Source organism: Perca flavescens, chromosome 2, assembly GCF_004354835.1.
Source record: "Perca flavescens isolate YP-PL-M2 chromosome 2, PFLA_1.0, whole genome shotgun sequence".
NCBI classification, from domain to species: domain Eukaryota; kingdom Metazoa; phylum Chordata; class Actinopteri; order Perciformes; family Percidae; genus Perca; species Perca flavescens.
Genome location: NC_041332.1, coordinates 32,899,676 through 32,927,370, shown reverse-complemented (window position 1 = coordinate 32,927,370; position 27,695 = coordinate 32,899,676). Strand labels below are relative to the sequence as shown.

The 27,695-nt window shown below is 42.3% G+C and overlaps 1 protein-coding gene across 3 annotated transcripts; it reads left to right on the top strand.

Annotated features, from left to right (window-relative positions):
• Positions 1-1,700: 1,700 nt before the first annotated feature.
• abcc6a (ATP-binding cassette, sub-family C (CFTR/MRP), member 6a) lies at positions 1,701-27,551 on the top strand. 3 transcript variants are annotated; one of them, XM_028592259.1, is made up of 31 exons: positions 1,701-2,262; positions 5,207-5,383; positions 5,507-5,632; positions 10,439-10,576; positions 13,631-13,753; positions 14,918-14,979; positions 15,105-15,236; positions 16,489-16,695; positions 17,964-18,141; positions 18,346-18,507; positions 18,604-18,696; positions 19,251-19,454; positions 19,872-20,018; positions 20,159-20,246; positions 20,802-20,871; positions 20,961-21,087; positions 21,185-21,361; positions 21,447-21,614; positions 21,826-22,009; positions 22,145-22,229; positions 22,314-22,431; positions 22,603-22,810; positions 22,926-23,236; positions 23,530-23,729; positions 23,944-24,070; positions 24,329-24,430; positions 24,555-24,701; positions 24,819-24,977; positions 25,139-25,305; positions 25,430-25,624; positions 26,165-27,551. In XM_028592259.1, the coding sequence occupies exons 1-31, from the start codon at positions 2,221-2,223 to the stop codon at positions 26,271-26,273; spliced, it is 4,533 nt and encodes a 1,510-aa protein (XP_028448060.1). In that variant the 5' UTR covers positions 1,701-2,220; the 3' UTR covers positions 26,274-27,551. The 3 variants fall into 3 exon arrangements, with proteins under 3 accessions (XP_028448060.1, XP_028448077.1, XP_028448068.1); XM_028592267.1 differs by lacking the exons at positions 1,701-2,262; positions 5,207-5,383; positions 5,507-5,632; positions 10,439-10,576 and adding an exon at positions 12,282-12,477; XM_028592276.1 differs by lacking the exons at positions 1,701-2,262; positions 5,207-5,383; positions 5,507-5,632; positions 14,918-14,979 and having other exon boundaries at positions 10,495-10,576.
• Positions 27,552-27,695: the final 144 nt, after the last annotated feature.

Below are 27,695 nucleotides of genomic sequence, written 5' to 3'. Positions count from 1 at the left end.
ACCACACCTCATAACAAAGCACACCCAACACACATCATTTCAAAATATTTATTTCTGACCAATATTTTTTACCACAATTATAGTTCCAGTGTCCTGTCCTAATGTCAGCTCCAACCATACCATAAAACAACACATTCCAAATCCAACTTTTAAAAGAATGTCACATACAAATGAGTCCACGTTACATAATTCTCTTTATTTGGAGCTAGTTGAAGTGCTGAATAAAAAAACCACTTGCTAGCCTGGAGGAGAAACATAAAGTGATGACTAATTTTTTAAAGAATAATAATCTCATATTTGCACATGGCGAGACACAGGGCCTGGTGGTGGTCTGCCTTTCTGCCGAACTTTCCATGTTTCTTCTCTGCGGTGCCGTGCTGGTGTTAGTCCCAGTGGAGACAGTGTCATACTTTCCTGTGCAGCTGCTGTGCTGAAGTTTTCCCCTGTGTCTTGACCAGAGCGGCCATCATCACGCTATTCGATGATGCTTTTCGGCAGACTACAAGGACCTTTAAGGACACACACTCGTGTTTTTGTGCATACAGAGTGCATGGATATGTCTAAAGATGGATTTTGCTGTATTTTATTATTCAATAATGCAAGTTTGTTTCTGTAAATCCCTGCATTTCTATATACGCCAGACTTGCACAATCCTCTTATGTACTTTACTGTTTCTTCGCTAACAGAATGGCCACAGAGCTTAAAATTTAAAGTAGAACACCACCTAAATTAAGAATTCCAATATGTTTTTATATGGCCTAAAGTTTAATCATTATTTGTGAACATGAGCTATTCTCTCTCTCTCAAAGCCAGAAACCAGAGAAGTAATTGTAATGTCATCAAGTATAAAGTCTGTTCCATAGACAATGAATGGGATACTTTATTCTATTATCGTGTTCTCCGATCTGAAACAGAAAATGTTCCCATGTAACATTCCCCGTGGTGCTCTCAGTGTCATCTATAACATCTTTCCCGATTCATTCTCTATAAGCAGTTTACTTGATGACATCAAGAATTTGAGCTTTAGCCCTCCAGTTTAGACCATAGGAATACCATGTATGGATTTTTAAAATTTGAGCACTTACCCTTTAACCCCTCTTTAATTCAACATGACACTTTATGACAAAGTTGCGTGATGATTTCACATTTTCCGATTACAAGTGCAAGTTTCAGTCTAATACAATGACCTATTAACCAAATGTGTTCTCAACTTTTGCTATATCAGCAAGTAGTTTTGCTGTGCATGGAAGTGCATGTGATGCTTTGTGCCATTAATGTGGCTCCACATTTTCCACTGAAACTCTGGACTCAAAAACATGATTGTTGTCATGTCGATCAGGGGCTTCCACGCATACATGCTAATATGTTAAGCTTTGCATCACGCTGGTGATACATACTGTATGAATAGCTGTCACACAACAGTGACTAAGGGTTGGTATTATCCTGGATTTGAGTTTAGTAAAGGCATTTAAAACCACAGCATTTGTCTAAATGTTGCTGGTCTCAGTTTAAAAGGTATGGTAAACAGACACTGTGAGACGACGGTTTGGGATGTGGGGAAAAGGGGGGAAGAAGGGGTGAGAAAGGAGGTAAGGGGCTGTGAGTGAAAGTGGGAGGAGTGTGTCTGGGTGTGGGACTGTCATCCCATTGAGGGGAGTAGCTGTGGTGTTTTGATCGAAATCCAGCAGATGTGGGAGAAGAGAGAGAGAGAGGGAGAGAGAGAGAGAGAGAGGGAGAGAGAGAGATATTTCCACCCACCCAACAAGGAGACACACTCATAAACAGCAGGCAGACGGAGTGAGTCAGAAAGACACAGGATCTTAGGGCAGCAGCAGTTCAAACAGCGAGGCAGACAGAAACAGAGTTTCATTGAGAGAAGATGTTTTATTAAAGGGGAGGAAAAGTCACGCAGACATACACTCAAACACACATACATAGACACACACACACACACACACACACACTAATAAACATAGAGCGTGCCACCCAGACGGACAGGTAGGAACCAGCTAAAGCCAAGATTTACCATTAGCTAGAGAGGAAAAGTCTAATAAGTACACACATACTAAACTCTTTCTCCCCACGTCTCACACACTCACACACACACACACACACACACACAAACACGTACTGGTGCTAAGTGTGTGCTATCCAGTGTGAGGAGCAGGGCTGATCGATCCCAAGAAGTGGAGCATCAGGGAGGAAGGAGCAAGCGAGTGGATGGATGCCTTTTGCAGACTCAGCGGCCTGGACCCTCTATGGGTGAGTTTGTTATGTGTTCACTGACCCTGCTATTTCCTGTGTGTGTTTGTGTTTCTTCGCCAAGAACAGATCATGTAGAACCATATGTAGGTCAGTTATAAAGAGTTTGATATTTTGGGTTCCTAAGGCAAGTTTTTATTGTCACAAAATGCATGCTCATTTGATATAAGCCAATATTAATTGGTAAATGGTCACGCACAAGTTTGTTGTTGTCTTTCTGAGCCTGCATTATGAGCACCCACGGTTGTTGAATGTAAATTTGAATGCATGACACATTGAGATAATTTTGACAACTTTTGCTCACTTACTCCTGTTAACTTGTTTAATCGTCGGCATTGATCGATTTAGGGGTTAACGCAATTAGCATTGGCCACATTAGAATGCTGTTCTTGTGTCCTTGTCCATCAACTATGCTGCTCATTAGCATTCAACAGGTTTTTACTGTATATTACTAACAATAGAATTAAAAATAATAAGCTTGTGTGCAGAAGAGGAAGAGGGGGAGAGTGGGTCAAGCTAAAATGTTAGCTGGCAGCACTAAGCAGTACAGGAAGAAAATCACCATAGCATACGCGTCGCTGACCTTCTCAGTTTGCAGCCTGTACGCATACGCATTAGAAATCTAATCTAAAGCAATTTGATGCGTGTCAGAGCTGCGTTTACCGTCACTCTGCTTTGTGATTCAGCACAATGAAATGCTGAGAGGTGGAGATGCGTCACACTGAGTGAGCTGTTGTTGTTGGAAAGGCTTTTTAGTCTCGTACATGAGCAAACCTCCACATTCTAAATCCCGGCTCAAAGGATGGCCGCGGTCCAGCTAGAATGTCAAAATTATAAAATGCACTCGCTCTCAACTTGCCTCTTTCTTTCTCAGTTTCTTGCTCCTGCAAAAGCTCAAAACAATGGCTATCAAGCTTTGTTGAGAGAAAGTGAAAGTAAACTGAGTGTTATCTCGTGAAGGCCTCTTTCCCACAAAGGTTCAGAAGTGCAGATGTGATGTTCTCAGCCATATTGCATTCACCACAAAAAGGATGTTTTACGTAACAGCTGGCTGCAAAGTGCTTTCAGTTATTAACTGTAGTAATCAACCTTTCACATACTTTTAGAAGAGCATCATTCAAACAGCCCTAGGGTAGAGATGTTGATATGACTTTAATACTGAACTGAACTTGCAGCTCAGCAGTAGAGGTTTGATCCACCAATGCATGCAAGCTTTTTAGGGTGCATACATTTGAAAGGGGCCAAGTTAAGAGCTAGCAGTGTGCTTTCCTCTTAAATCGAGCCATCCTGTAATTTGATAAAAAACAAACAGGTCAAAGTTTGGAATTTATAGAGTGTGGTCTAGACCTACTCTATCTGTAAAGTGTCTCGAGATAACTTTTGTTATGATTTGATACTATAAATATAATTGAATTGAAATTGAATTGAAAGTCAAGGTGGAAACTGTCCGGAAAGTGATCAATGCCTTCTGAAATTACAGTGTCCTTAGTTCATACACGTCACATACTTACATTAGCATAATGCTGTTTTGCTCACAAGCCAGTGTAAGATTTTATTAACTCGTTATGATCCACTGAATTGCTCTGGATCTGTAGCAGATTTGCAGCACAGTAAAAAGTCTCTCCCACTTTTCACATCGCTGTGTTTGTCAGGTAAAAATAGACACCTTGCAGTACCCCAGCTTTTGGCATCTACTAGTTTACTGCAACCACTTCAGCCAAGGGTGAGAAACAGCATAAGTACTGAGAAAAATGCACAAGAAAGTGCTTGGAGGCGGTTTGACAAGTTGGATTTCTTACATAAAAGTGTTCTGTTCATCCGCCTGCCACTGACCTCAGGAGTCAGAAGGGTCTGCGAAAGTAGCCTCCCACTCACAGCCTCTCAAGAGATTCATCACTTTAATGGATTTTGGTACATCAGTGCTCACAGAGACCACTAGTATAACGAATGTGCAAAATGGCATGTTCATTACATAACCTAAACCACCTATATTGTAAAGAGTTAAGTATTTTTTTGTGACCCTGTGTGATTCGAAAAGGTAGCCTACAGTCAGACCATGATTCAGACCCTTGTGGCTCCAGAGGTTGGAAACAGTAGTGATTGCTAAACGTGAATTAATCACTACTCATGCTGAGACATGCTGCCCACAAGAGTCTCACCTGATGTGGTTCACCGGCAGAGCTGCGCTACATAATGATCATGCAGCTGCCACCAATTGTGACCTCTGTCCCTTATCCCAGTTGGGACTCTACCAGCAGGGCCAGACTACTCCGCCATGCTAGAAGCTTTAAACCACTTCCTGTGGTGACTCCGCAGGGCAGCCTTGTTAGCACAGCCAGACACCCTGCCCCTCATTAGGCCACTGAGGTGATAAACAAGGGAAGCAAGACAACAACAAGCCACTTAGCCCTTGGTGTGTGTGTGTGTGTGTGTGTGTGTGTGTGTGTGTGTGTGTGTGTGTGTGTGTTTTTTTTTAAAGACAACCTATCCTGCCTCTCCTGCTGTTACATAATCACAAACGTTTGGCAGCATTTGCCCAACACACCTCGTCTGCAGGGACTTTTATTGTTTATAGGCTTCATTATTAGTATAATCCTTGACCTCACATTTTAATTTGTGTTGACAGCTTACATTGTCCTACTCAAATTAGTAAAACAAGCCAGAGACGTGGTAAAAAAAAAAAAACTGAATCAGCTTTTTAGCAAAAGGAGGCCTCTTCCAACTCACACTCTGTCGGGATTGGGCACAGACACATTCTCTGTTGACTTGCTGTGGTTTTCACTCTCCGCTGCTTTGATGGATGAAAAGTAGGACCCGCACCAAGTCTGAATTCTCTGGACTTGGCTCTCCCATGCTCTGTCTGTCATATGATGGATATAAAGTCACACTGTGACTCTCAGGCATATTCTCTTGATCTAAACTTCTGACTTTATCTTTGTTGTAGGACTGGAACCGTACGTGGTACACAGCCAACCCAGACCTGACCCAGTGTTTCCAGAACACAGTACTGGTGTGGGTTCCCTGTATCTATCTGTGGTTGCTGGCCCCTTTCTACTGCCTTCACCTCTACTGCCATGACTGCGGACGCATTCGAATGTCCTGCCTCTGCACCGTCAAGATGGTGAGACTTGACACAGACTTTGGCCACTCTTCAGTTTATTGTTTAACAGAAAAAAAATACATTGGCAAACGTGACCGTGAAGGTTCTCCATTCAGTCTTCCATTACTCTCCTGTCCCGCTCAGGTGTTGGGTTTCCTGCTGGCCTCCTTTGGCTTTGTGGAGTTCTTCTACATCCTGCTGGAGAGGAGCCAGGAGATCCAGCAGCATATGGTCTTCCTACTCAGCCCCATCATACGCAGCATGACTGTGGTAAATACTGTGACTCTTTCCTGATTTTGATCTTCTTACCCATATCTGTCATTTCAATTTCATGAATTTTTTTGAGTTAAAAGCTTCTAACCTTGTGTGACACATGCATTAGTGCATCAAGGGTGGATGAGCAGCATCCTGAAAAATCTATAGATCAAGGCTTCAACATGGATATTGGCTTATGTCAGTTTGTAAACTCATCCACCTGAAACAACTAGTCCATGTACTGTGTGTGTGTGTGTGTGTGTGTGTGTGTGTGTGTGTGTGTGTGTGTGTGTAGCTCGTTACTTTAAGCAATTTCACAAGTTTCTAGAGATAAGCAAACGGAATGTGCCCTGTCATTTGTCCCTGATCAAGTTTTAAGAGGTAATGAAATGAGCGGGCGGAAGGACAACACACAGTGAATCCCAAAGAGTCATGCAATTGTTTTTTTTTGTGAGTAGGGTTAGTAAGTTTTACAGAGTCCCAGTGCATCCATGGTGTGCATATGGAAAAAGCTTTAACTATTGAGCTATGCAACTGATTTGTAGCTCAAATCGCACATCTGACATCGCTCCTGCGTTGCTCTGGGTAACAGAGAAGTTTGGGAATATTTTAGCCCGTGTCCTGCTGGCTCACATGTCAATGTGCAGAAAAATGAAAGAATATATAGTCTATGTACCGTATGTTGGCCAGACACTGAGGTGCAAAGATGCATATCCAGGGATAGATTTATAGTGCTGCAGGCAATGCAAATATTACACCAGCCTGTAAATGCCGCCAGTATTTGACCACCACTCATCAGGCTGCAGAGTACATGTGTAGTGACATCAGCTACTGTTTGATGTGGAATCGGTGTACGTACATACGTGCAAAGTTTAAATACAATGAAAAATTTTATGGTGAGGTGCTGTGCAAGTGGGAGATCATATATAATAAAGAAAAGACAGTATATAAACCAAAAATATTTCAGATGTTTTTCGATCTTTTCCAAAGTATATTATGTTGTTTTCCCCACATCATTGCCACTGCGGGCCAATTAAAGTATATACTATAGGGGGATAGACAGTGTTTGCCTAGTGATGTTTATTGAATCAAGTTTTTCATTGATGCTTATCCAATCATTTAGTTGCATGCAAATGAGTTGTTCAGTAGTGGCAGTGCCTTGACTAATTGTGTGATTGAAATCAAGCTCATTTGAATCGCTTCCAACCTTTTTGTTCATCTTAAAAAAAACACACACAAAACCACCAAAGGTGACAAACACAATTGTAGCCTCTGTTAAACCTAATTACAGAGAAAGGTTTGGGCTTTATATAGGCTACAGGTGTGCTGTTGGACTGGAAGTTTTGAAGCCAGTTCCTTTTTTGAGTGCCATTGTTCTGACCAAAACTGTATTTAAGGTGCAGCGTGTTTAATTGCAATGCAGAAAGAAAGAAGAGATAAAGGACAAAACATTCATCAAATTCACCTTGGAATAAGAACCTTATGTTTTAAATAAATAAAACCATACCCAAAATCCATAGTGTGCACATTGATTTGCTCAAGTCTGAGGAAAAAACGGCTCACACAACTCACATGTTTAGATCCAAATCAGACCTGTGCAGATTTATGCAGTCTAGATCTTTAATCTTTACAAATTTTGTTTGTCTCTTCTCCCTCCAAACATCTTGGGTCTAGAGTGGCATGTATAGTGGGCTATAGAACATTATTTATAGAAGATAAAGTCTAGTGTGCAATCAGAGAAATGTTTTCAGTGGCTTGTGTTGATGGAAACAACCCTGAATGTTTCTCAGGACATCGATCCCACTCATTTTCTGCAGATTTTAAATGTTTAACTGATGAGTAGGAGCAAACTGAAAAAGGGGTGCAGCTGACAACATGGGTGGCATGGCAAGTTTAAAATGCTGTTTATGCTGAGCACGAGTGATGTAAGAATTACAATGCAGTACCAGGGCGCTGAGTCTGGATAGGAAGGGTTGCTGTAGCCAAGTGAGCTGTATAGCTTTACCCACAACGCTTCCTCTCTCTGCAGCCTTATACAGGTGCTGCACAGTCTCAAGTCAGACAGCCTTGCCCAACTGTGGTCTTTTCAGACTCCTGAGTAAATAGCAGCACATTTAGGTAAAAATACACTAAGACGTCCCTTGTATCAAGGGATATATTTTAAAAATAGGTCATTTATTTTGAGGATATCATTTATCAGACCAAGGGGACAGACAACAAACATCTACTGAAACCAATTAAGATCGTGTCACCGATCTTTAAATCTACTTGCCAGGCCTATCTTTATTAAAGGATATCATTTTCATTTTTTCTGTGTTGATTGTAGCAACCCACAACCACCACCACCCGTTCCCTGGGTGCAGGCCTGGAACACTGTGCTCTTGTTGCTCTGACTAACTTGTTTTGTTGCCCTTCAACTAAAGTTAATGTATGGGAACATTTTTTAGCCCACGAACGAATCATGGTTACTATTGATGAAAAGTACTCTCATGACACTGACTATAATCAGCAATACCATGACGTAAACGTCCTATTCCTTCCCCAGCACTGCACACTTCCCATGTAATTATAAGGTAGGGGTTTGATTCAAGGCTCAGTGATGGACTTAGTTCCACCCACTGACTTCTACAAACAGATGGGCTGATGGTTTGCAGCAATATGGCAAGTCAGAGCGGAAGGCTAGGAATAGGAGGGTCTTTGCCCTCAGATGCTGACCCAGAGTCAGCTTTACGAACCCCTCACTTATGTTTAGGCTTGGTAGAGGCGGATGCAGCCTCAACCTCATCATCAGTTCAGGACATAAAGTACCAGCAGTTGAGTACATTAAATTCTTACCATGGGCTTGGTGCTGCTGACTCCCATAGAAGACTTGAGTTGATCAAAACTAGGATATAAAATCAATGTGCAGCATTGGAACCTTTTTTAGCTTTTAAAAACAGTGTTTTTGGTAATGATCAAGTGTTGATTGATTTAAATACTACTTAAAGCTGCAGTTATCTATATTTTTAAATCAACAATGGATCAAATGACTATGTGTAATGGAAAATGCATTGCTCATAGTGATGAAAACACAGATAATTTTCACTGACTCTGCAGTTCCCATCAGCATCTTTCAGCTCATTTCCTCAACCTTGTTTCCAGACACTGAGACATTTTAAAACATTTTTTAAAAACCTCTGAAAAAAATCCACTGTACGCTACATGCCCAGCACCAAACAGCAGACAGACAAGGTTAGCAACTGGTAAACGTAGTGGAGCATTTAGCCACGTATTTCATTCAGGAGTTTGTAGAGACCAAATTAGAGCTAAAAGAAGAGTGAATATTTGACTCACATCTGGGTGGACAAGGGCATGACTCAAAAATAATGCTTATATTGCTTTATATCGGCTGGATGTGTAAAAAGCGATATAAACTATAATATAAACTATAAGGTGATAGTAATTCATTATTTACAGCTTGTTGCGTTCCCGCCAAATGGCCAAAATCAATGAATGCAGCTTGGGTTGAAAACTAGCCATGTAAAATAGTGTAAGTAAAAAGCAACTCAGTTAGGCCTACTAGTACGTTGAGTACTTGTAATTAGGACTTATTCACCTCTAAAGCACATCAAATTCTTGAACGTTCACAAGCTTTGAGTTGGCATGGTGTCCCTGTGTTCGCATCCCCTCTATATGTGTGCTCTTGGCTCCAACATCCAGTCAGGTGGACTGGAGACTCTAAATTCCCCATAGGTATGATTGGAAGTGCCTTTCTGTCTGTATTCATCCTTCAAGTGTGTAGGAAAAATAAATGAACAAAAGAACAAATAATCAGTGTGTCACCACAGCAAGTAAGCGTGAACCCTGTATGTTGTTTACTGTATATCCACCGGACCACATAAACATGTTGGCCACCACACAGAAATCTGTACACATCTCCCCCCATAAAATATATAAGGTTGTTTATGTGAAAAACTTATATAATGACCAGGCCGCTATGGTTTATAACAGGACAGTACTGTGGCTCATCCCAAAGTAACCAATGTGGTATTCCTTATGAAACCTAAACCAGGCTTTCTCCCCACTTGGTGATGAGCTGGCACGACAAAGTGACGTCTCACTTGGCCAACCACTCAGAGAAGGACCAATTATATCGTGGTTCAACGGCAGATGCATGACTCCTCTGAGTACAGACAGCCACATTCAAACACTGATTCAGGCCTATTTTTGAAACATCACGGTGTAGTTTTTATTTTTACGGAGAGTATATAATAAGTTTAGGCAATGTGTATAGGGCATCCGGCATACCATACATGTGTAGTTTCCTTATTGGCGGAAGTCAGCCAGATCACATCTGTGCCTGCGGCCAGGAAAATCCCAGAAACCCAAGTTCTTTCTCAAAACCACCATTGGCTGCATTAGATCAGAATAAATCTGATTATACCCTCTTTGCGCTGTTAAGAAACGTCGGCATCTAATGCAGGAGAAATGGTGCTTAATGTTTCTTTGACTGAAGTAGCACTGAATGGCATTTTGGAATGAAGTCTTTCCCAGAGCAACAGAGCAACAGAGCAGCTCCAGCTTTACTAAAAATTCATGGTGCTTAATGTTTTTTTAAGCACCATGAATGAAACAAGATTTCATTTAGTTCCAAAAAGGCAATTCATACATGGAAATCACAGTTTCCTGTCCTAGTTGTGTCCTTGTTGAGTTGCTCCAGGTTGTTCTAAATCGTGGTGTCACAGATTTGAGTGCTTTCTGGCTCAGGGATAGAGTTGTTTCCTCTCCTGTGCTGTAAGAAGCCTGCCTGTGAACTCTTAAATTAAGTATTTCTGTCTCTAGATCTTGGCCTTATGCATCATCCAGTTGGAAAGAATAAGAGGCTGTCGTTCCTCTGTATTCCTCTTCCTGTTCTGGGTCTTGGCTGTTGTCTGTTCCCTGGTGCCTCTCAGAGCGAAGATCCAGCTGGCCATGGATGAGGTATGTCTTTAGCTGATTAATGAATATGAAATTTGAACACTATGTCATGCCATTTATTAGAACTATGATCACTGTGTCCTACTGTATACGTAAACACATGATGCTGTATATTCCAAGCATCCAAAAGGAATAATTCGGAGCGAAAGTGAATGTGTTTGTCAGGGTTGAACTCAGTGAACTTGCAGTGTAAAAACAAGATGCAGGGATATCTAATCAGGTCCACTCCTACCCATAGTCTAGACGCAAGACTCCAGCAGCACAGCTTGAGATATACCCTGTGTCAGCAGTTTCTGTTTCATCCCCCAATTTCAACCAAGGTAACCAAAGGTTAACCAAGTGTTGGAGAATGACACTGCCAATTCTGGTCAAGTCTGTGTGCGTTTAACTTTTCTTTTCTTCCAGCGTGTCATGTCAGACACTGCAATCATTGTTGTATGGGGTAAGTTTCTATTTAAGCGCACGCAGCCCTGGGGCAGTCGCATTTGCATTTCTAAAAAAAACACACAAACACACACATCCATATTTCTGTTTTATCGTCCTCAGTGTGACATTCCCACACTGCTTGGGGGAGAGTAATGATGGCCCTGGGATAAATGCTGGTGAGACATGGCAGCCCAGGGTCAGACCAGAGGAACGTCAGCGCTGTGTTTATGGGCCTACACTGCTGTAAACACAGCCAGATGGAAATCTATGCATCCGCACATAATGCGAGGGCATTTAGAATTTAGACACAGATGTTTTCATTTCATTGAACCACACGCGTGCACGTAGGATAGGTGACCACACATATATTTCTCAACCATATACATATCCAGATCTTGATTAACCAAATTCATATGGTTGTTGTGTTCATCAATTTCTCTAAAGATTTTATTACCATCCAGCGTCTTTTGTTTGATCATGGGAGTTAACGGTACAATTATAAATTAGGTAGACTTACAGGAAATGGTTTGCGGCAGTGTCAGATTTGCAAAAGATGCAGTCAAAGTTGGAGTTGGACTGGAGATAATGAAGACAACTACAAAAGAAAAACAAGTTTTTAGGAGCCAGGACTGTTCACTGCACCGTAAAACCAATAAAACAAAAGAAAGTTCTTACTTAAGTTAAAGCTGATAACTCCTGTTGAAGGAATAGGTTAGTTAGACATTTGGAAGAAAAATGCTCATTCTCATTCTTCAAGAGTTAGATGAGAAGAATTCTACTGCTCTCCCGTCTGTACGGTAAATATGAAGCCCACCGCTAGCTAAATAAGCTAATTAGCTTAAAGCTGGAGTGTGGGACTTCTACATATGAATGACCATCCGTTACATTCAAGTCCATAGCTAGGCTACTGCACTGTTGTGTCTGATGCAACATTACCGCACTGGCGGAAGGATAGGTTTTACATCAACCAGCCAGAGCTCACGCTATGGTAGAAAACATAACAAGTAGCCTATCCAAGAAACGTATCAAACCACTTGGTGAGTAAAAAATAAAAAAACGTTCCTGATGAGCAAGGGAGATGGGACCTCTCTTATGCAGGCATACATCATAAGCACGCATCAATAGTGTTTGTGTATTTACCATAGACAGTATATTTACTCCCACTGCCAGAGAGGGGAGAAAAAAGTTCCGCACTCCAGCTTTAACTTAGCACGAAGACGGGGAAACAGCTAGCCGGCTAGTACGTACACCGGCTAAAATTGTAAAAACAACACTTTGTGGTTTTACGCTTCACTTTTTTTGTTACAAATTGAACAAACAAGATATGATGTGTTAATTAGTGAGTTTTTGAGGTGCTGATAGGAGGGTTTTTATTTCTCTGACCTTTGGACAGAGCCAGGCTAGCTGTTTCCCCCATTTGTAGTCTTTGTGCTACGCTAAGCTAAATGGCTGCTGGCTCTAGCATTATATTCAACAAGGTATATGTGTTTTGTATATGTGTTAGGGGTACAGTATGTCATGTAGAATGTTTTAGTATATATGCTGATACCTGTACTATTACAGGACATTTAAAAAAAGGTATTTTTTTTAATCTTGTTATAGATCAAGAACAAAGGTGTCACAGCACATTTTGTAAATACGTATAAAGAAAGTGTCTAATTCATGTTGCAGCATTGCGAGTTGATTGAGTTAATGTTTTTGGACCATTGGCCATTCATAGTCGCTTGACCTACATTTTTCCCACCCACTCTCTGACCATGACCCTGTTTTTCACTGTGTGGCCGGATCCATTTGGCCTCTTCATATCTCCTTTCTGGGCACAGCATAACATAATCAGAGAAAGTTGTTATACTGTTTACTATGGCTCTGACTTTCATGCAAACCCATTCTGCTGCACAAGAGACTGTCTGTGGCAGCAGCCCTGACCCAGTGGTTAACAATGCCTCTGCCAAACCCCAATTTCTGTACGTCAAGAATAACATGCAAGTCCTACATTTCTCAAAAGTCTTTGAGTAGTTAATATCGCAGCTGCACGCTTGATTGAATGTAAGGGTGCTGGTTTGTAAAACCACAATCTCCCTATTTACAGATACGGGCTCTTAGCGTGACTGAGAGGCAGCTTTAACTATGGCTTCATTTATATAAAGTACGCCATTAAAGACTTTGGGGTTTTCACTGATTTAGTTTTAAGGTCCAAAATAATCTTTATTGTGTTTGTGATCTTGGTGTCTAAACCATATCCTCTGCTATACATTGTATAAGCATGGGAAAAGCCATGTAATGAATTTTCATGTTGTTGTGAAACTGCACACAAAACCACTATGAAGTAAAATGACGCTGTATGCCACAGGATGTTGTGTGATTTGTTAAGTAATGTTGAAAGTGATGAAACAACTTAAACACATTTTGATCCTGTTGAAAACCTTATGTCTTGTTTTAAGAACACTGTTATTTTTCTGTGGCATGTGCACGGCCACAAAGGCAATTTATTGTGTCCCCAGCTCAAAATAAGAGTCTAACTTACGAAACTTGGAATAGTTCAAAACAAATAAACGGAAGGATCTCTTGCTAAAGACTGGTATTTTTCAGTCCTTTAGCAGCCTCCTTAATCTGTGCTTTCTTATTCCACAGGGCATTGCCTCGGACATCGTACGATATCTCGCCTTTTTCTCCTACTTCACAATCCAATTGGCCCAGCTCTTCCTGTGCTGTTTTGCTGACCAGCCTCCAGAGGGAAAACCCGTCTTGGAAAAGGTAGGCAGAGGAGAATGTATCCCACTTCCGTCAAAAACACCCCGATCCAATACCCAGGGAAGAAAAAGCCTGAGGAGCTATCTTGTGGTTTTCAACTTTTGTTGTCAAGACATTTTTCCCTTTTGGAGGAAATGATGTGATTCACCTCCCTCCCTCCTTCCACTCTCACTTCACTGTTTTGGCTTCCTATGATGGGAGTGTGAATGTGTGTGTGTGTGTGTGTGTGTGTGTGTGTGTGTGTGTGTGTGTGTGTGTGTGTGTGTGTGTGTGTGTGTGTGTCATGGTTCTCCTGCATACCATCAACGCCAACTCACTCACTTCAGCGTTGGACAACATCATGACCACTGCTGCTGAGTCCGTGACCACACAACATCCGCTACTTAATACAGATCTCACCATCTCATCAAACATTAGCCTGACGACACTTTGTCAAGCTTGAAATAGCAAGTAGATTCAGGACAGCTGACAGGTGAATGAAAATGAGTTTCTAATCAATCAAACAGACGTGTGACATCATATATTTCCCCGGTGATAAACAATCAAAATAGCTGGAAAAGTCCCTAAGAACCTCTTGGCCGGTGGTGAGGAGGCTGAGGGTGCAGAAGCCGCAGTCTGGCGTGGTGGACACACCCATTGGTCGGTCCTTGGTGTGTCCACCTCGTCTTCCTCCACCTCCTCCTCCTCTCCGCCCCAAGCTCTGGTTATAGTTACTCACAGGAAGAGAGGAAGTGAGGGGACGAAGAGCCAGAGTGCTGGTAACGAACAGAGCAAACTGGTGAGGGGGTGGCAGGGTGGAGAGATGCCATAAGGAATGCGTGAGAGGACAAACTTTCTGTGTCTGCATATGTTTGTGTCTATCCACTTGTTATACAATTTGTGATGACACATTTCCGCTCTGTCTGCACCAGACCTCAAAACGTCATCGTCCCCATGCGCTAACACTGAACTCTATTTATCGTGTCGTGTGGGAGTTCATGGCCTCTACTCCCCACAATGGACCACCTGACCGTACACACATTAGCATCATTAAACACACTCCTCACAAGTGCACCATTCAACCATCAACCAACGGCCTCTGTGAAGCTGTGTATGTCTCAAAAGCCTTAAAGTGGTGAGAGATTTATTGCGAAAACAACACTAAGTCTGGTCTTTAATCTGTTGCAGAATCCCTGTCCCGTAAAAGATGCCTCTTTCCTGTCAAAGATTCTCTTCTGGTGGTTCACTGGGTAAAATGGTTCTTTAAAAACCTCTCATTTTTGCTTTTCGGCTGACTCACTACAGCAACAGTTTGTACTTGTTTACAATAATATGTGTTTTGTTGACGATTATATGTATGAATCATCCTCCTCAGGCTTGTTGTGAAAGGATATCGCACCCCGCTGGTAGCAGAGGATCTGTGGACCCTGAGGGAGGAAGACACGTCGCACAAGATCATCTCTGACCTGGAAGAGGACTGGACGGATGAATGTGCCAAACTTCAAAAGTGAGACCACTTGATGATTTTGTTTAACGTGGTACCCCAGCGAATTGGTGTTTTACTTTCATAAAGTTGGGAGACTAACAAAAGACTAGATTAAAGTCTAAATTTAAGAGAATAAACAAGACTACGAGTCTACAACCACTGAAACTGCTCTGTGCGGCTGTACTCAGGTTCAGCTGTGCTTTGAGCTACCATGCTCACAGTGACAATGCTAACATAGCTTAGTTTAATGTATTAGCATGCTGACATTTCCTAATTAGCACAAAACACAAATTACAGCTGAGGCGGATGGGAATGTTAATATTTTTGCAGGTATTTGGTCAAGTTCCAAAAAACACTACATTTCCCATAATGCAACCAATAGCATTATTTTAGTTTGACCCTCTCTGCCTGATTAACACATCCGTCAATCAAACTCCATCAAGCTCCTTGTAACACAAACTTTGTTAGGAAGTTTTGGTCTCCAATAATTCTGATGACATCATAACCCTCATGACATCATCGGGGTTACTAGACATGATCTCCATCTAAACCCACAGAAGACATTATATGGAGTACTACAACATCTTGTATTTCAATGATATGTAGTACTAAATAGATTTTTAACATACAATCTGCCCCTTTAATGAGCCCTGTGACTGGCTGCTTAATACTCTATGTTTATTAGCAAATAGTTGTAGCATGAAAAAACATGCAGCAGAAGACAAATATTCACAAAGAAAAGACATGTGCCCAATGCACACATCGTCTTTCATGTTTTCTCTGTCTTATATGGCTATTTTGACATAGGCCTGTAATCCACAATTTTGTGTCTGGCTATTGTCAAAGATTAACAGCCAAAGAATAAATTCCATTTTATTGCAATGTGGTCAAACGTCAGCATGGTGCTGGCTGAATTAATGACCCGAGCAGAGCATGACTTAGCCATGATTGCGGCAAATTGAAATCCGGGACTGGGCTCAGAATAGTTCCAAAGAGTTCCCTTGAGGACATACAGTACCATAATGTCAAGACAAGAGCCCTGTGTCAAAGCTTGTTAACATGACCCAGCGCTTTGAAGATCCCTCGTTGACTCCAATAATTACGTCAGTGAAGCAAATTCTTGAGTACACCAGTGATGGTACGAGTAGCAACAGAGGTTGTTTTTTTAACAGTCTGTTTTACATTAACGACTTGAAAGGCGCCAGCATCATGTTGGGGCATCTCTGCCACAGATGTGTAGTCTGTAACTGCGTGCGTTCTCTACCTCTGGCAGGCAGGAGAAGGACTTAGCGTCGGGTGTGGCGCTGGGGAGCAGACTACCAGACCAGGCTCAGCTCCTCAGGAAGCTGCAGAAGGAGCAGAGCTCTGGCTTCTTCCTACTGAGGGCGCTGGCACGCAAGTTTGGTCCATACTTCCTGACCGGTACCCTGTGTATCATATTCCACGATGCCTTCATGTTCGCCATCCCCCAGGTGCTTAGGTAAGACTTACAGGAAGAGTGCACCAACACCTAAATCTGCTCTCACCAGGAGTGCAATCTGGCAATAAAAAGCTGTGGTGTGATTTTCCAATGTTTGTAGATATTAGTGTGTACCTCAACCCAGTACCATGGAACTTGTCTTGTTTGTGGTGCAGACAGCACCCAACATGGCAAGCTCATTCACACGTTTGTTCGTTCTGCAAGAAGATAGAAATCAGGCTGCTGTGCTTGATAAAAAAAACAGAAGTTCTCAATAAAACTGCTTATAAGAAGGTTGCTATCGCATGTAACGTTGTCATTATATTTGGAAAGAAATGTTGAGTTTTTCAAAAATAACTTTTTCATTGCTCCGCGTCCCACAGACCAAATGGCATTGCATGCACTGTATTAAAGGAAAGCTGCAGCCAATATTTCCAAACCTCGGCTCAGAATTAAATTACCTGGATGGACTGCAGTCCATGGGTTTTATTGCGGTTTTTGGGTGGTGAACTGTCCAAATCAATTCAGAGATTTACGTGAAATAGCTTATATTTCACTGCTATAATTTAAAGAAACATGAGTTTAGCAGATTGTGGGAAAAGAGATAGATAGAATATGTAACTGTGTAAACAAGTCTTTGTTTATCACCTCAGATATCACCTTCATTGTCCTATTTTCAATGATTCGTGACTCAGATAATCAAACAACAACAGAAGGTGGCAGCAATGAAAACAGTTCATGGCTGACCAGCCGCCCGCCACACAATCCCACTAGCCAGACTGGAATGTTGTTGTTGCACAGCACAGAATCAGTGGAAGTGTTAATTACGGTCATGGAGCTGTGAGCAGGAAAAGTAGACGAGACCGCAGGCCTCTGTGCTGCAGTAAGGAGGACAGGCGGAGAGGGAGAGGAGGCTCTAAATGGCAGCAATGCTGTCGGACCACAATAAGGGAGCCGCTGGCCAAGTGTGAGGGCAGCCCGGCCACAAGCTGAGCACTGTTGTGCAACCCGAGCTACTTTGTGCGGACCAGCAAGCCAGCAGCCACAGCAGTGCTCACGGCCATTGGTTTAAGGCACACAATGAAAGTCATGAAAAACACAGTAAAAAAAATCATGTTGACAGGGTGAAAACCTGTCTGTGTCAGCTTTGATTTGTTTCATTCATTACTCTCCAGGGAAAATCATAGGGTTTTGATTCAGTATAGTCATGACTCTTACATACACACAAAAATTGAGGTGTGTGCAAACTACTGAACATCCTGATTAAGTATTAATATCTTCCTCCGCAGTCTCCTTTTGGATTTCATGAGAGACGAAGACGCTCCGCTGTGGAAAGGCTACTTCTACGCCACTCTGATGTTCCTGCTGTCCTGTCTCCAGTCCGTCTTCAACCATCAGTACATGTACACCTGCTTCACAGTGGGAATGAGGGTGAAGACAGCTGTCATGGGCTTGGTTTACAGGAAGGTGGGTAAATCTGTATTCATGGACATGTAGCCGCTAACCTAAACTGCGTTTGAAATGGCAAACAAGAAAGCTGTCTCTCCTTCCAGACCGGAAAACAGTTACCATCTTTTACCTCAGATGAATGATCGTCTGAAATCTTTACGAGGATGTAAATTAACACTGGACAACTGAGCGCTAAAATGTCTTTTTTTGTTGTCAATCCAGTCTTTGGTGATAAACAGCGCCTCCAGGAGGACTTGCACTGTGGGCGAGATTGTGAATCTGGTTTCGGCAGACACTCAGAAGCTCATGGACTTTGTGGTGTACTTCAACGCTGTCTGGCTGGCTCCTATTGAAATTGCTCTTTGTCTATTCTTTCTCTGGCAGGTATGTCCGAAATGTTTTCACATTGCCGCTCATTCGTGCACAGCTTCATTTTAACTGAAAGGCCCCTGACACCATTTCATTCTTTGTTTTATTTAGCATCTTGGCCCATCGGCATTGGCAGGAATTGCCACTGTCATTCTCATTTTTCCACTCAACGGATTCATAGCAAAGAAAAGAAGCAAGCTACAGGTAAAAGCAGTTACAGGAATCCTTCACACTTTTGCTTCAGTAGCCCTGACACATCTGGCATGTTAGGTCAGGGATGCCACAGCTGGTTTAGATAGTGGCTGAAGAGCCGTGTGGGTGTTTGGCCTGGATGGTACATTCTCTCTTGTCCTTTTGATGTCTGCCCCATATAACGTGTTTGAAAAACAATGAAAGGAAAGGGTGGGCAGTAGGAAGACATAATTTTTCATTTCTTTGGAAAAGCAACAGACGGTTCTGTAAATTTGGATGCCAATTTAATCGAACTTGAGTCTTGAATGCAGTGACCGCATTCCTGGCCCTTTGTTGTTTCCTTGTCATAAAAATCATTTAAATGTAACAAGCTATAAATTCTTTTTGACTTAAACAAGTTCTATGATGTTCAGGAAAACTACTACAGCTGTAATAAGAGCGGACAAAGCCATGTTCACAAATGCATGTATTTGCTTTGGTCTGGTAAATTGTCTTTCCACTGTGCCGCAGTTTCAGCTTTGGGTAGCTTATTTTTTGATAATTAAACCTCTCTGTCTGGCCAACAGGAGATCCAAATGAAGTTCATGGACGGCCGCATCAGACTGATGAATGAGATCCTGAATGGAATAAAAATCTTGAAGTTCTATGCCTGGGAGAAGGCCTTCCTGGAGCAGGTTTTGGGCCATAGAGAAAAAGAGCTCAAAGCCCTGAAGAAGTCTCAGATCCTTTATTCCATCTCCATTGCATCCTTCAACTCCTCTTCTTTCCTGGTAAGAGCTCTAAACTGAAAAAGCTACTAATGAAAAGGCTGCATACAGACCTCAAACTGACAGTGTTTGGTTCACTGAGCTTTGTACAAGGTCAGTTAGAATGGTAGCTTGGCAACAAATGAAACAAAACATGAAAGTATATATTTGTGACCTGTTTTTAAAGATTCATATCTTCAGTAGGAACAAATGGGCTTGGAGCTGAGTGCCACAGACAGGGCGGGGAAGTCAGAGAGAACTAAGAGACAGACTAAGGCATTGTTGTTGGTTTTGGTCTTTTCATGAGCTACATTACTGACAATTAGAGACATTTAGAATAACCCCAGCCTTATCCTTTAAATTGTGTCTCTAAAGATCATCCATCACACACGTTCTTTCCTGTAAAGGTAACATTTAGCATCTTTTTTTTTCCCCTTCAAGATTGCCTTTGCCATGTTCGGAGTCTACGTGACACTCGATGACAGGAACGTCCTGGATGCGCAGAAAGTTTTTGTCTCGATGGCACTGATCAACATCCTGAAGACCCCACTCAGCCAGCTTCCATTTGCTATAAGCACAACCATGCAGGTCGGTGACGTTTTAACTTAATACGTGTGATTTCGCTGAGATGTTGTTTTTTTAATCTTAGGTGCGGTGCCTGATGGTATATGTTCGTGCTTCCATATGATAGATATAGGTCAGTTAACTAACCACTGACTCTGTTTCAGGCTATGGTTTCACTGAGACGTCTGGGAAAGTACCTGTGCTCAGAGGAACTGAAAGTGGACAATGTCTCAAAGGCTCCATTGAGTTCTGGTAGGAACCCCACCCATGTATAAACGTTAACATTAAATGAATAAAGTAGTATTCTGCACTGTTTAATTTCTACAATTTGTTCAACCATACAGCTGAAATCAGAGGCTGTCATAATCAATATAAGCAGACCGCAAGATTTTGTTGTTTATATGTGTGGAGTACCACAGCCTTGTATGGATCATATGCACTGTCACTTCCTGGGTCCCTGGCTGACTGGTAGACAGGGTAATTATAGGATGTTCCCATTTAGTGGTTGAACGTAAATCAAAGCATGGATTCAGACATATGATTCATAGAGAAATAAAAAAGAAAAATACTGCAGTTCTCTGTCTGTAATCTGTCAACACTTCCTAACACAGCTTGTGAAAAAGCAACAGCTCTGTAATTTGTGTGATTAAGCAAATTTACTTGTAATTACGCCCAGGCTGTATTCTGACGAGTAACTTCAAGGGGGAATTTTGTTTTGAAAGTTTGCTCAGGTTGAAAGAACGTGTCCCGTCTTTAGTGTTTATTGCAGGTTTTGTCTATTTTAGTCAACCTTTCTTTCTTGTTTAGATGGGGAAGACGTGGTGATAGAAAACGGCACTTTCAGCTGGTCTGCAGAGGGTCCTCCATGTCTTAAAAGGTATGAGCTATAAAAAGAAATGAAATGACCAAATCTACAGTTAAAAACAAAAGAGAAACTTACGGGACACTTTCTTTCTTTGTTGACAGGATCAGTATCCGTGTGCCACGAGGTGCTCTCGTCGCTGTGGTCGGACATGTGGGCAGTGGAAAGTCCTCTTTGTTGTCCGCCATGCTTGGTGAAACAGAGAAAAGAAGCGGCCGTGTCACTGTTAAGGTACTGAGCTTATGTTCCACGTGCAAAGTTCTATTCTTAGTTGTGGGTTTCATTTAATAAATACTGACAGTCTCGCTTTTCACATCTGTCTCCACAGGGCTCGGTGGCGTATGTGCCCCAGCAGGCCTGGATACAGAACGACACAGTCCAAGACAACATCATATTTGGCCGTGAGAAACTGAAGACATGGTACCACCGGGTGCTGGAGGCCTGTGCACTGCTGCCCGACCTGGACATCCTACCTGCTGGAGATGCTACAGAAATTGGAGAGAAGGTATGGAAATGGAGAAATGGAAATTATATGAAGTTTTTCTTCAATCTGATTATATCTGAAATTTCGAATGATTATGTCCATGCAGGGACTGAACCTCTCAGGTGGGCAGAAGCAGAGGGTAAGCCTGGCCAGGGCTGTCTACAGAAAGGCCGATGTATACCTCATGGATGATCCGCTGTCTGCTGTTGATGCACATGTGGGTCAACACATCTTTGACAAAGTCATTGGACCAAAAGGAGTCCTTAGAGACAAGGTAATACATGTAACAAAGCCAATCCAGCTGCAAAGAGCCAAAAAATGATTTTACAATGCCTAAACCACCTACAAGCATGTGGCATGTGCTATTGTTATCATAATATGGAAACCTCCAATTTGCTGACACTTTTGTTTTGAAGAAAGCCTCAATTTAGTATTGGATTGTGCTTACATACTATTTTTCTGACTTTCTGCGGCTTGCTATAAAGACCCGCATCCTAGTGACCCATGGGATGAGCTTCCTGCCACAGGCTGACCTCATCCTCGTTCTGGGGGATGGAGAAATCACAGAGAGCGGCTCCTATCAGGAGCTCCTCAGCCGCCATGGCGCCTTTGCTGACTTCATTCACACCTTCGCTAGTACAGAGCGAAAAGAGAGCGCCATACAGAGAGGTAAGAAACATTCAGTTAAAAAATGTACCATACAAATAAACTTCAGTGCGTGCAGAAGGGAGTAACATGTAACAAACATTGGTCTAGAAATGAATAATCACAATTAAAAAAAAAAAAAAAAAAATTTTCTTGTAGCTGGTTCCAGGAGGTCCAATGCTCGTCTCAGCATGGTCGACTTCATGCCATTCTCCAGAGACCTGTCACAGGAGCAGCTCATTGGGTATGTAAACACACTCATAAATATGTTTGGCATCGCAAGCATCTTTTTTACGAAACTGACCTCTGGCCTCTCCATATCCTCCAGGGGTGACACCACGAATACCAACCTGCAGAATATGGAGCCTGTGTCTGAAACAGACCAGGAACAGGTACCAGAGGACTTGGGCAAGCTAACTGAGGCTGACAAGGCCCGCACTGGAAGGGTAAGTGAAAATTGTTTTTCCCTCTTCTCTAGTGGTGTGAAATTGGGCATCAGTGGCCCAAAAAATCAGTTATTGCAGGTTTAACGACCAGAAAACATTAAATTGCTGATACAAACCAAGTTATCGAACTCCTTGAGATTGACTGCTACATTTTGTGTTGTTCTACAACAGGTGGCGTTGGCGATGTACAAGAAGTACTTCAAGACCATCGGCTTGGCCATCATCATTCCCATCGTCTTCCTGTACGCTTTTCAGCAGGGCGCCTCATTGGCCTATAACTACTGGCTGAGCGTGTGGGCTGACGACCCTATTGTTAACGGCACCCAGAGCGATACGGACCTGAAACTGACCGTGTTTGGAGCACTGGGCTTTGTGCAAGGTCAGTTAGTTAGTTTGATGTATTCTGGTGGCTCAAACTCTACAAATGAACAGACGACATTTGTTGGTAAATCTTCGACTCTGATTTGATCCAACATCTTTCCCCTTCTGTTCAGGCATCGCCATCTTTGGTACGACTGTCGCCATCTCCATCTGCGGCATCATCGCCTCTCGCAAATTGCACACGGACCTGCTGATCAACGTGCTGCGCTCCCCGATGTCTTTTTTCGAGAGCACACCCAGCGGCAACCTACTCAACCGCTTTGCCAAAGAGATCGACGCCATCGACTGCATGGTCCCCGACGGCTTGAAGATGATGCTAAACTACGTCTTTAAACTCATGGAGGTCTGCATCATTGTGCTGATGGCGACGCCCTTTGCAGCCGTGGTCCTCCTTCCTCTCGCTTTCCTTTACGCCTTTGTCCAGGTACATTCCCCCCCCCAAATGTTTCAACTCCCCACCAGTGACTTTATTTTGTCTTTGAGAGTTTTGTGTTCAAGGTGGCTCAGCAAAAGCTGGGTCCCGTTAAGGTGTGTTATTGGAAAGCTCCGGGCTCCAAAACCAACCCTGCTGATTTGGCCATTCACTTGTGTTTTGTTACTCACGTGTTGACATAGATGTTACACACATTCACTATGAATTATGGGAAAAGCCCTCAGCGCTCCCTCCTGGTTTCGCTCATTAAAGCTGGTGTTTTACTTTTCCACTGTGGGCTACAGAGCTTCTACGTCGCCACATCCTGTCAGCTGCGGAGGCTGGAAGCCGTGAGCCGCTCGCCCATCTACACCCACTTCAACGAGACGGTGCAGGGCGCCAGCGTCATCCGGGCCTTTGGCGAGCAGTCCAGGTTCATTCTGCAGGCTAATGAGAGGGTCGACTTCAATCAGACCTCCTACTTCCCCCGATTTGTGGCCACCCGGTGAGATAATATGTGATTATAATATGCTTTCATTTCATTTATACATCCATTTTGCTCAGTTATAGTTCAGGAGGGATGGTGATGATTCATAGCACCAAGAGTTGCTCTGGTTGCTTTATGTTACGTGGTTACATAAAAATGACTTCTGGCTTAAGTAAAGAGGACACATTTTGGTACTTGCCTGCCCACAGCTAAATCAATGTCACATCCACAGGTGGCTGGCAGTCAATCTGGAGTTTGTTGGTAATGGTGTGGTCTTAGCTGCTGCCATTCTCTCTGTGATGGGAAAAGGCACCCTGAGTCCAGGCATAGTTGGTTTGGCTGTGTCACACTCCCTACAGGTAAGAGGCTCTGCCCACAGCCACACATTCTCACACAGTAGTTCTGGACTTGTGCCAATACCCAACTCAAAGACAGCCAATTTCACACAACGCACAGCATTGTGGGACTTCACTCCAGTTGCAAGCTCCATGTGGCAATTACAGGTCAAACTGGAAATAGTGGAATATAAATGCATTGCTTTGCTCAATCAGCAAATGCATTTTCAGTGCAGGAAAGAAAATGAGTCAAAGTAAACCTTATTACGTTGGATATTGCAGGTGACTGGAATCTTGAGTTGGATTGTGAGATCCTGGACTGATGTGGAAAACAACATTGTGTCTGTGGAGAGAGTCAACGAGTATGCTGAAACTGCTAAAGAGGTCAGCGTTCCCTCCGCACACACGCATAAACAAATCACTGCTCAGGACATTTAATCCAACACTTTACAATAAAAAGGCTGTTTTTTTTAAATCTCTACTCACACTTTCTTATTGTCCAATTCAGGCGAGTTGGAGTATCGAAGGCAGCTCCTTGCCCCTGGCCTGGCCCCAGAGAGGTACTATCGAGTTCCAGGACTACGGGCTGCAGTACCGTAAGGGCCTTGAGTTGGCTCTAAAGGGCATTACCTTGCAAATTCATGAAAGAGAGAGGGTGAGTAATCTTGTATGATAAAAACAGCTTGCAATTTAAACCAGTTTTAACCCTGGATGACTGAAATTGCTTGAATTGCAGAATTTCTGTCCTACTTAAATTTTTTTTTTTTTCCAGGTTGGAATTGTGGGTCGGACAGGAGCGGGGAAGTCTTCACTTGCCCTGGGAATCTTCAGGATCTTAGAGGCAGCAAAGGGAAAGATCTTTATAGATGGAGTCAACATCGCCGACATCGGACTCCATGACCTCAGATCACGCATTACTATCATTCCTCAGGTGTGAAAGCAGTAATAGCAGAAGCTGAGCTCTGGCTTTCATCATATAAACTGTTTGCAATAGCTGCAATCCGTATTCAATAAGCCATTCTAAATTGTAAAAATACTCTTACCACTTTGGACCGTTCGGTGATGAATAACATCTGCTGTCCTCTCTGCCAGGACCCTGTGCTGTTCTCAGGCTCCCTCCGGATGAATCTCGACCCCTTTGACACCTACACCGATGAGGAGATATGGAGATCACTGGAACTCGCTCACCTCAAAAACTTTATCTCTAATCTGCCTGATAAACTCAACCATGAATGCTCAGAGGGAGGAGAAAACCTCAGGTATGCAGATAGGACTGATTGCAATGTAGAAAGTCAGTCATCAATATATTATCACAGGGATATCTTCACAAAGCTTCAGATAGAATCTAATATATGTGATTCTATCCCTCTCCTGTCTGTGTAGTCTGGGTCAGCGCCAGCTAGTGTGCCTGGCCAGGGCCTTGCTAAGGAAAACCAAGATCCTGGTTTTGGATGAGGCGACAGCTGCTGTGGACCTGGAGACAGACACCCTCATCCAGTCAACAATCCGCACACAGTTTGAAGACTGCACCGTCCTGACCGTCGCTCACCGCCTGAACACTATCATGGACTACACGAGGTGCATTACAGTCGTAGTAGTCAATATTTGGTGTTATTAAGTGGACTGACAAAACGGATTAATGATCATTTGGATTATCAATTGTACATTTAAGTAATTTATCAAGTAAAATACTAAATATTTGGTGGTTACAGTTACAGTTCTCAAATGTGAGGATGTGCTGCTTTTATCTGTTTCATACCACTGTAACCTAAATACCTTTGGACTGTTTTACTGTTGGTCAGACGAAATAAGCCATGGAAAGGCATTACTTTGACTCTGGGAACCTGTAATAGGCATTTGTCTTTATTTTTGGCATTTTATAGGCAAAACAATTAGTACAAATTATATTATTTTGTGAAGAAATTAAGTCTTAGTTGCAACCCTACAATCACCTAACCACATTTAATGAAATGCTAATCACTTGCCCAGTTATAGGCCTGGACACCTCAAAATCGACACACACACACACACACACACACATATATGTTAGATCAGGTGTAAAAAACAAAAAAATGCTGGATCTAAAACCTGTCTTCCTTCTTTTTTTCTGCTTCACAGAGTGATCGTCATGGACAGAGGTCACATTTCTGAGATGGACTCTCCAGCCAACCTCATCGCACAGCGGGGACAGTTCTACCGAATGTGCCGGGAATCTGGGCTGATCTAGGTCTTCATTGGGCTTCATAGCATGGAGCTGGTGTCCAGCTGTACAGATGTGGCACCTTACTTGTGTGGCTCTCCAGCAAACATTAAATCGGGCCATTCCTTTGTGGCAGCTCAAAGCGCCTCTCCATGAGGGCATTGTCAATGAATCCCAAGAGCAGCTGATCCTAGTCCCTATTTTTTGGTTTTTATCACACACAGACATGCTGTCTTAAAGACATTGTTAACCTCAGATGATGAACATTCAAAGGAAAGCTACAGTGGATTGGTGAGTCTCCATCCAAGCTATTGATATTGTATATAGAGCAGTGGAGTCAGTTTATTCCAAGGAAAGGATAAAGCCAAGAGTATCATAGATCTTAAGGATTTTCATTCTCTTTTTGAATGGGAGGCTATATTATTTTTGTAGTTGTGTTATAAGTGTTATAAAGCACATGACATATTTTTTGATGTTGTCTCAGGCTTAAATGTTGATGTTTACTTACTTTTTTAGCCTTGTATACCAAAAAAAGAGGCAATTTTGTAATTGTAAAGAAGAAGTTTATTTTGGCTCCTTGTCCCAGAAACTGGGACAGGAAATACTCTGACACACTAACCTTCAAAAGGTTCACCCTGGCAAACGCAGGAGAAGTGAGGTTTTCATTGCCTTCAAAATCTGCGCTAGAAGCAGCCAATGTGGAGTTTTATACGTCAGGGGAAAAAGGAAAACATTGAAGTGAGCCAAGACATTAGCAATCGTCCAACTATGTTGCGGCTGTTGTTTATTTCTGTCAAAGTAAACACATAAAAAAAGTCAATAGAGACCTTGCTGGTCCGATTTAACCTGATGCTGGTAGTGAAAACCACCATGAATGAAGAGAATGCCTCTTCAAAACAATGGTGATATATCTCTGTGTGATTGTGTCTCGGCCTCTACCACACAACTCAGGCCATATGCACAGAAGAATAAAATCAGAATTGTTCTTATGGTGCTGACGTGACAGACTGTAAATAGTCCACATTGCCCTTTACTGTCTTCAAAGAAAGAACTCTATGAACTTTTCAAAGAGAAGAGGCATTTACTGTTTTTGTCTTACTGGTTTAGACAATATATTGTAAGAGAAACCCTATAGTTTATTTATGTCATATGACAAAATGTATTAAGTGTCCTTAAGATTCTGAGGATTGTATGATATTTATACTTTTTTATAACAAGCTTGTTCGTTTTTTTTCACTTTTACTGTTAATGTACTGTCTTGTTCCATACACCATGCTGAACAATAAAATGTATTTGAATCTACAATACGGTCATGCTTGAAATCATGTCTTTGTAAATGAGTGGGAGGACAAGATTGTTAATTCAAATGCTTCCAGTGCTTTAAAAACACGTTTAAATAAAAATTATGAATGACCATATTTTGATGCATTTAAACAGGGATGCGAGTGA